Source organism: Megalops cyprinoides, chromosome 22, assembly GCF_013368585.1.
Source record: "Megalops cyprinoides isolate fMegCyp1 chromosome 22, fMegCyp1.pri, whole genome shotgun sequence".
Lineage (NCBI taxonomy): Eukaryota > Metazoa > Chordata > Actinopteri > Elopiformes > Megalopidae > Megalops > Megalops cyprinoides.
Window position 1 is genome coordinate 26,750,802 of NC_050604.1, and position 10,000 is coordinate 26,760,801.

General features: G+C 56.5%; 1 protein-coding gene across 6 annotated transcripts in view; it reads right to left on the bottom strand.

Annotated features, from left to right (window-relative positions):
• Positions 1-10,000, bottom strand: part of LOC118769916 (catenin delta-1-like) — a 31,237-nt gene that overhangs the window by 11,105 nt on the left and 10,132 nt on the right. For 4 of the 6 annotated variants that reach the window (XM_036517326.1, XM_036517325.1, XM_036517322.1 and 1 more), the window contains 6 exons: positions 3,301-3,372; positions 2,839-2,964; positions 2,339-2,610; positions 1,832-2,098; positions 1,259-1,505; positions 781-1,003 (listed from right to left, as the gene is read on the bottom strand). In XM_036517326.1, the coding sequence (XP_036373219.1) occupies positions 781-1,003; positions 1,259-1,505; positions 1,832-2,098; positions 2,339-2,610; positions 2,839-2,958 (1,129 nt within the window). In that variant the 5' untranslated portion in view covers positions 2,959-2,964; positions 3,301-3,372. Of the gene's footprint in view, positions 1-780; positions 1,004-1,258; positions 1,506-1,831; positions 2,099-2,338; positions 2,611-2,838; positions 2,965-3,300; positions 3,373-4,615; positions 4,770-10,000 lie in introns of all 6 variants that reach the window. The other 2 variants (XM_036517328.1, XM_036517323.1) reach the window with 2 other exon arrangements.

A 10,000-nucleotide genomic window follows, 5' to 3' on the forward strand; every position in this document is an offset into this window, starting at 1 on the left:
CCTCACCATCATCATCACCACCACCACCACCACCACCATCATCATCACTGTCATCATCCTCACCACTGTTATCCTCACCATCATCACCATCACCACCATCCTCATCATCACCGCCATCATCATCATCACCGCCATCATCCTCACCATCATCATCACCACCACCACCACCACCACCACCATCATCATCACTGTCATCATCCTCACCACTGTTATCCTCACCATCATCACCATCACCACCATCCTCATCATCATCCTCATCATCATCATCATCATCATCATCACTGTCCTCATCCTCACCACCATCCTCATCCTCACCACCGCCATCATCATCATCACCGCCATCATCATCATCATCATCATCATCACTGTCCTCATCCTCACCACCATAATCATCACCACCATCCTCATCCTCACCATCATCATCATCACTGTCCTCATCCTCACCACCATCATCATCATCATCACCACTGTTATCATCACCATCACTCAACTGCAAACGAAGCTGTTCATCTACAGAACTGCAGCCTCATATCAGTCACTGGTCAGGTTATGGTCTTTAGCATTGTTACCCGGTCAGGTTGCGGTTGCGGTCGAGGCGGCAGGATTACGCATAATGGTGTTGGTCAGGTTGCGGTCGAGTCGGTCAGGTCGTTGTTGATGAGGCAGGGTTACCCGTGACAGTGTCAGGCAGGTTGCGGTCAAGGCGGCAGGGTTACCCGTGATGGTGTCACTCAGGTTACGGTAGTTTTGGTCAGGTTGCGGTCAAGGCGGCAGGGTTACCCGTGATGGTGTCGGTCAGGTCCTGGTCTCTGGCTTTTCGCAGCAGCCGCACCAGCGCAGGAACTCCGTCGCAGTTCTTTATTGCGATCTTGTTGTCGGGGTCGCGGCCGTACGAGATGTTCTTCAGCGCCCCGCAGGCAGCGTGGTGCACCTCCTTCCGGGGGTTGTCCAGCAGGGACACCAGTGAGGGGATGCCCTTCAGCCGGCGCACGTCCGACTTCACCTGCGGGAGACGGGCAGGAGACGGTTAACCCTGTCACTCTTAAAGGGGAGGTCCATAGCACTTTACCCTGTCACTCTTAAAGGGGAGGTCCATAGCACATTACCCTGTCACTCTTAAAGGCATGGCCTACAGTGTGTTACCCTCACTCTTACAGGGGAGGTGTACAGCGCATATCCGTCGTTCTTAAAGGGGAGGTGTACAGTGCAGGTTGTTACCTCGTGGGCCGTAACCTCGCAGCCCGTTACGGGCCGTTACCTTGTCGTTTTTGAAGGTGAGGTGCTGCAGGAAGGCGGCGGCGTTGCTCTTCACCGGGTCCAGGCGGTAGTTGAGCATGGCGATGACCTCGGGCAGCTCCGGCTGCCTCCAGCCTGTGGGGGGGGGCCCCTTTCGCAGGGTGCTGTCCAGAGAGGCCATGCTGCCCCTCTCCCCCTGCGCCAGGGGGGCGCCGCCACCCCAGTAGTACATATCACCCATGTCCCGGTCCAGAGCGCCCTCGTAGCTCCTGATCGCACAGCACACAGCACAGAGCGCACAGTCAGCACACAGCACAGCTAACACTAAGCACAGTGAATACATTCAACACACAGTGAGCAGTCAGCAGTCAGCACAGCTAACACTAAGCACAGTGAATACATTCAACACACAGTGAGCAGTCAGCAGTCAGCACAGCTAACACTAAGCACAGTGAATACATTCAACACACAGCGAGCAGTCAGCAGTCAGCACAGCTAAGACAGTGAGCACTCAACACAGACCGCATCGCACAGAGCATACAGCCAAGTCAGCACAGAGCTGAGCTGGCAGCGGGGCGCGTGGCGCGGGGCTCACCCGATCCTGCGGGGGGGTGCGTGCGCGGTGGCCAGGCGGGGCACGGTGCCGTAGTGGATGGGCGGGCCCATGCCGTAGTCAGGCTCGTCGTAGCCCAGGCTGCGCTGGTCGTCCTCCAGGCCGTAGGGCTCGGGGACGAATCGCTGCATGGCCGACAGCTCCATGGCGCTGCCCATGCGCACCTGCGGCTGCGCGGCGTACGGGTCCAGCTGCTGCCGGCTGGGGGCCCGGTACCCCGAGTCCAGCGTGCGGTACCCGTCCACAGGCCTGCGGGGAGAGCGGGCGGAGACGACACACACCGGATCACTGCAGAGTCTCACAGACACAGCACAACAAACGATGGAGCGAGAGAAGGATGGAGAGAGGGAGAGTGCGGAATGAGAGAGGGGGAGGAAGAGGAAGAGAAGGAGAGGAGAAGGAGAGGGAGGGAGAGAGAGGAGAGGAAGAGGGAGAAGGAGAGGCAGAAGCGAAGAAGGGTTTTGGGCTGGACCCCCTCTCCCCCCTCACCTGTAGCGGTCGTCCATGTGCGCCCCTCTGCTCAGGCTGGAGTAGGCCTCTGAGGGGGGCCCTGGCCTGTAGTCATCGTACCCTCCTGGGGGGCCGTAGTGGTAGTTTCGGGGGACAGTTGGGTAGTCCCCCCCGACGCCCCCGCCCTGCCTGTAGACCCGGTCCATGGTGGAGTACCCCCCCGTGACAGAGCCTCCCCCGTCCAGAGAGAGCGTGTCGGAGACGGAGGGGATGACCGTGCGCGTGGTGACTGTCTTCACCACCTTCTTCACCTGGAGGAGAGACGGAGGATCACAGTCCCGCGGCTAACTCACAGCCTCCGCGGCTAACTCACAGCCTCCGCGGCTAACTCACAGCCTCCGCGGCTAACTCACAGCCTCCGCGGCTAACTCACAGCCTCCGCGGCTATCTCGCAGCCTCCGCGGCTATCTCGCAGCCTCCGCGGCTAACTCACAGGGAACAGCACAAGAGGATGCATCTGTGTGCGTGTGTGTGCGTACCGTGGTCTCAGTGCGCCGCGTAGTGCCATCCTCATCTGTCTCCACGGAGATGGAGGGCACCTCCTGGGGGTCCTCTTGTACAGTAACCGTCTCCTCAACAATCTGACCCGGGTCCAACATCCTGTACTGAGATACACAAACCAGCCCCACAGAAAGGGCTTCAGGAGCTACAGCTACTGCCTCCTCACAGGAGATACACACACTCATGCGCACACACACACACACACACACACACACACTCATGCACGCGCGCACACACACACACGCACACACAGACACACTCAATCAGACATAATGCTAATGAACACACACTCACTCACTCACGCACACACACACACACACACACGCGCGCACACACACAGACACACTCAATCAGACATAATGCTAACAAACACACACTCACTCACTCCCTCACACACGTACACACACACACACACACACTCACACACGTACACAGCTCACCTGTGTGCCGTTGGCGTATGCTTCACTGAGTTTGAGTCTCTCTATCTCTGCATCACCAGCCACACGCCCGTTCTGTGTGGGAGAAAGATCACAGCGTTACTCTCACAGAGCCAGGATCAGCAGCGGTCCCCTCACCATGGAGACCGCGCCACGCCCCCAGCCAGCCAGGTCGCTCCCAGTGCCGGGGACACAGGGGACAGTCATCCACAGCGCCTGCAAGCTCTCCTGCCCGGAGCTGCCAGCGTGACAGAACGACAGACACGGGGCCTTCTGCAGCAGCATGCCCACTGGCACATGAACGCATGAACGCATGAACGCATGAATGAATGACTGCATGAATGAACGACCGGTGCGGCAGAGAGACGCAGACACGCCGCGCGTGTACGGCCCCCTGTGTGCAGGAGAGCAGGCGTCTGGCTGCAGTACTCCGTCTGAGCACAGGGGGGAGCCGGGGAGCAGCGGGGACAGGGTGTGACAGGGGGCGGGGAGGAGGGCCTGCCGAAACGCGTTTGCTGTGATGTGGAATGTTAACAGCACACAGCCAGGTAAACAGCAGAGACAGACAAAGCACTCTCTGAGCACATACACTGAGCCGCGGCACGGGTACGAGTGTGGGACACACACACACACACACACATACACACAAATACACAAACACATATACAGACACACACATGCACTCTCTGAGCACATACACCGAGCCGCGGCACGGGTACGAGTGGGACACACACACACACACACACACACACGCACTCTCTGAGCACATACACCGAGCCGTGGCACAGGTACGAGTGTGCGGGGGGAGGGGGAGGGCACAGGGGTGGGGACTGTTATAGGGATATGGGGGGGGGCAGGTGCTGTGTGCTAAACCTGACCTCTGAGCTGCTCCACAGAGGGACACAGCAGGTGATGATCACAGCTTGTCATACACAAAAAACAACCTTCACATAATCAAGCAGTCAGTCAGGGCTCTCCCACTGGGATCTCTGTACACTCTGCCACACACACACGCACTCTCACATGCGCACACACTCCCACACAAACGTGCACTCTCACACGCACATGCACACACACGCACACACCTTCACATACACAGACACACTTGCAAGTGCGCCTCTCCCGGATCATTCTCAGGTGGAAGCAGCACAGGGTGGATGATGATGATGGGGACACCATAGTAACAGGGCGGATGAGGGATGCGGATGCCATGGTAACAGGGCAGATGAGGGATGCGGATGTCATGGTAACGGGGAGGATGATGAGGGACAGCTGATAAAGATGGAACCGGTGGATGACGGGAAGGAGGGGGCGTTACCTGTGGGGTGGGGAGGGGGCGGGGAAGGGTGCTGACGGGTCCGACTCGCCTCCTCTCCTCCTCCAGAGCCCGAGTCAGCCGCTCAAACTGCACCTCCTGCTCCCGCACGGAGGCCAAGAGAGAGGCCGCACTCTCACACTGCTCCATACTCACACTGAGAGAGAGAGGGACACCATTACACCCAGAGACAGGGAGAGACCATTACACCCAGAGGAAGAGACCATGACACCCAGAGAGAGGGAGAGACCATGACACCCAGAGAGAGGGAGAGACCATGACACCCAGAGAGAGGGAGAGACCATAACACCCAGAGAGAGGGAGAGACCATAACACCCAGAGAGAGGGAGAGACCATAACACCCAGAGAGAGGGAGAGACCATGACACCCAGAGAGAGGGAGAGACCATGACACCCAGAGAGAGGGAGAGACCATGACACCCAGAGAGAGGGAGAGACCATGACACCCAGAGAGAGGGAGAGACCATAACACCCAGAGAGAGGGAGAGACCATGACACCCAGAGAGCCAGAGGCTCCATCCAAATCCTCACTTTGCTCACTTCCTCTAAACCATGAATGGCATCATCACATGTTCCAGCATGTCCCAATCAAGAAACAGAAACTTCCACTTGTGTATGTCTGCTCTCTTTGAATGAATGCAAACAAGCGCACACCTCACAGGGGTCTGATACCCCAGCACCCCGTCGGTGTGACCATGAGCACTCTCTGTGGAGAGCACGCACGCGCACGCACACACACACACACACACACACACACACACACACAAACACACACACACACACACACACACACACACACACACACACGGTCCGTGCGCTATAGGAGCAGATGCAGGAAACTCGCTGGCCATCCACACTGGAAAAGCGTTAATATTTCATTGGGCGGAGCAGTGTCTGTTCGGAGCGGCTGCTTCCTGACGGTACAGGGCTGCACACCTCCACTCCTCAGGCAACCTCATCAATTTTTAACACATTAAAATTGCGACTCCCGTGCAGAGCGCAGGGGCTGATGGGATTAGAGGTGCTGCTATTCCCCGCTCACGCGGCCCGGTGCAGAGCTCTGCGCTGTTAATTGCGGGTTTTTCACTTCACTTTCCCCTCCGCCTACTCCCTCAGACACAGCAGAATCGGCTCAGATCCAGGTAAAGAACCTGAGCGTCGAGCCCAGCCAATCAGACGGGCCTGCTCTAACGCCACGGTACTCCCAGGCTGGTACTCCCCACAACCCAAGCACCACGAGGGGGGGGAGGGGGGGGGGCACAATACTCAGATCTGATTCAATATCAATAACATACAGCAACACACACACCCAGAGACAGACACACACACACACACACACACAGTGATAAAGGGATTAGTCAGCCCTTTCTGTGTAAAAGGAGGCCAAACTGTCTGCAAACTGGCACAGCTCTCGTGAGAGGGGCGGAGGGGGGGGGGCAGAGTCAAATAAAGCAACAGTCTAGTTAGAGCACTCAAGGAGTGCAGGAAGTATGACTGCAGGCCTTCTTCTGGAAGTCTGGGGGAATTCAGGGCTGAGGATGCGGGTCTGTTACCTCTCACACACTCACACACACACCCACACTCACACACACACGCACCCGCACACCCACACACTCACACACACACACTCACACACACTCACACACACTCACACACACTCACACACACTCACACACACTCACACACACTCACACACACTCACACACACTCACACACACTCACACACACTCTCACACACTCTCACACACTCTCACACACTCTCACACACTCTCACACACTCTCACACACTCTCACACACACTCACACACACTCACACACACTCACACACACTCACACACACTCACACACTCACAGCGCCCTGATCCTGTGAGGTGGTCAGACCAGTCTGTGGAGCGCAGCAGGGAGACAGCAGGGAGGCGGGTGATTGGTTGAGGCATGTCGGGGTGGTGAAGCACACACTCCAGCCCAGGACGTGTTTGTAAGGTAAACTCCACAGTTCTCAGGTTTCAGCTTTCCCTAATCCTGCCTCTGGACTCTGCAGGGACCAACCGCTCTCTCGCACCTGTGCCAGCTAACAGCACTCTCTCTCTCTCTCTTTCTCTCTCACCTGTACCGGCTAACAGCGCTCGCTCTCTCCCTCTCTCTCTCACACACACACACACACACACACACACACGCTCTCTCTCTCTCTCCCCCTCTTTCACCTGTACCGGCTAACAGAGCTCTCGCTCTCACAATATCATAATAATCAATAATAATGATAAAGCATTGTTCCTTCACCGCAGCTCAGATGGTAACAGGTAGCGGTATGACCGCGGTCAGCCTGTCTGGCACAGTGCACCATGCTGCACTGCTACGCTGCGTTTTCCTGCAAACAGCGCAGTTTCATTTCTATTTTGTTATAGCTGGCTCCCAAAGTGCATTAGATGCTACTGTGCCGTGGCGAGTCTGGCTGTCACGAGGGTCCTGTAGCTGAGGGGACCCTCCTTTGGACTCGGCTCTTGTCATTTCATGGCCTTGTTATGAGAGAGGGCTTCTCTAGACTGCTGGCGTTTCTAGACTGTAATGGCACAGTTATGAAAGTTAATAAGTAATGGATTTTGGCCCAATTCTGCCCTGCAGGATTTTGTGAGAGGACTCAGCACACCTCTCTGTGCTGGGCTCCCACAGGGAGTCTGAGTCATCGGGGAAACTGATGTGTCAGCGCACAGATCACTGCCATGTAATGAAGCTGCTGCAACACAACTCCTTTTTTCAGGCAAACCCTAATTGGTAGATCTCTCTGGCATAGTTTTCACGGCACAAAACGCCCTGCATACTTTCTCTTTCAGTTCACTTACAGAAGAGCTGAAGCACTCAGTCAAGCTGCCCTTTAACCGCAGGTATGCGGTTTATGGCGCTTTCTGCATTTATTGTGGGGTTGTGCCTATCCTGACCTCTGTAGCAGCCCTGGAAAATCATCATTTTAGCCTTTTTTCCCCCCATTTGCTGCTAGGGTCAGTCCGCTGTCCGTGTTTGTCAGAATTGCTCCTGTCCGAATTTCTCTCTCATCTCTGTTGGAAAGTGAGCGCTCACTGCGCCTCTTACAGCAGCTAACTGCTCATTCTCTCTCACCTCACTGAGAGGCCGTGGGCTGCTCGGGTTCAGGTGTTGGTGTTAATGGTAACTTGCCAGCTTGCCCGAAGCTCCTTGTAACTAGGCCATCAGAGACAAAAAGAGCTACTGCAGAAGCACCTGGCACCTGCACTGCGCAAGACGGGTCAGAACAGTCCAGAACAGAAGACCACAGTCCAGAGCCACCTTGCAGCAGAACAGTACCCCACAAACACAGCTCAGAGCAGCGGGGCTGCAAGGGAGAACTGCAGCGATGTGTGTGTGTGTGTGTGTGTGTGTGTGTGTGTGTGAGAGAGAGAGAGAGAGAGACAGAGAGAGAGAGACACAGAGAGACAGAGAGAGAGAGAGATAGAGAGAGAGAGAGATAGAGAAGAACAGAGGAGCAGGAGAGAAGAGACAGGTGACAGAGAGACAGAGCAGGGGCATTAAAGGAGAGAAAATACCACACGTAAATACCTAGATAAGTCAAAGTAGAGGAATGCAATGATGTCATTCAGCAAACTCCTCTTTCAACGTAAGAGACGAGACGCCGAGTCTCCTGCCAGCCGCTCCTGGTCTGAGTCAGTTTTATGACTGTATTACGGGCAGCTGAGAGCAGAGGCCGTTTGGGCCAGGTGTTCGGTGACGGACAGAGCCACTGCCCCCCTCGCTCGGCACCCAGAACATGCCCCCCCCCCACTCCAGGGGCTCCTGATCCACTCCGGATTTCCTCTCAACACCAAGGTGAGTCTGTCACACCGCCAATGGCATCGAGTGACATCGCTGTCCCCAATACGTGACATCACCCATAATGGCAATACAAGAACCATGACTGTGGGTGTGCTGCCTTTTTTTAGTTACTGTTGGTTAACAGTGATACACGCACGCACGCACGCACGCACGCACGCGCACACACACACACACACACACACACACACACACACACACACACACACACACACACACACACACACACACACGGGTATGTGCAGCTGTTGGGCTTGGAGACCAGAGATTTGGGGAACAATGAGAAGTTTGTATGAGAGCAGGAGTGTGGGTGTGACCTCCAGTATCATGTCTCCGAGAGAGGTCTGCGCTCCTGTTCTCCCCCAGCCTGGCCGCTGTGAGGGCGCTCTGACGCTGTGAGGGTGCTCGGACGCTGTGAGGGCGCTCGGACGCTGTGAGGCAGCTCGGACGCTGTGAGGCAGCTCGGACGCTGTGAGGGCGCTCGGACGCTGTGAGGCAGCTCGGACGCTGTGAGGCAGCTCGGACGCTGTGAGGCAGCTCGGACGCTGTGAGGGCGCTCAGCAGAGACGATGCAGGAGGGACAAACAGGAATAAACCTGTTTCTGTGCCGACTTTATGCAGGACCTGCTTCAAATTCAAACTCTCATCTCTCCATCTCTCCCGAAACCTGCTCTACCTGCTGCTGCCTGCCACTAGCCTTTCCCCGCCCCCGACCCGACCCCTCCCTCCCCCCACCCACTCACCCCTCCCCGCCCCCGACCCCTGACCCCTCCCTCCCCCGACCCCTCCATGTCACGCCCGCTCTCTCTCTCGCTCACATTCCTGCCTGAGTCCTGGCATGTCACATCCTGTCTCAGCTGCTGAAGAATTTACACTGAATCAAGGAGGAAATCTCCCTCTCTCTCCCTCCCTCTTTCCCTTTTTCCTCTCCCTTTCTCACTCTCTTGCCGTTTCTCTTTCTTTCCATCTCTCCCTTTCTTTCCATCTCTCTCTCTCTCTCTCTCTCTCTCTCTCTCTCTCTCTCTCTCTCTCTCTCTCTCTCTCTCTCTCTCTCTCTCACACGCGAATACCTGTCACATGCAGAGGTTCTCCACGGGTCAGCTGACACTGACAACGCACACCATCAGCCCCCACAGCGAGTACCTGTGTCAGGTGCAGTACAGTCAGCCCCCACAGCGAGTACCTGTGTCAGGTGCAGTACAGTCAGCCCCCACAGCGAGTACCTGTGTCAGGTGCAGCACAGCAGGGCTGACAGCACAGTCAGCCCCCACAGCGAGTACCTGTGTCAGGTGCAGTACAGTCAGCCCCCACAGCGAGTACCTGTGTCAGGTGCAGCATAGCAGGGCTGACAGCACAGTCAGCCCCCACAGCGAGTACCTGTGTCAGGTGCAGCACAGTCAGCCCCCACAGCGAGTACCTGTGTCAGGTGCAGCACAGGAGGGCCCACAGCGAGTACCTGTGTCAGGTGCAGCACAGGAGGGCCCACAGCGAGTACCTGTGTCAGGTACATTACAGCAGGGCCCACAGC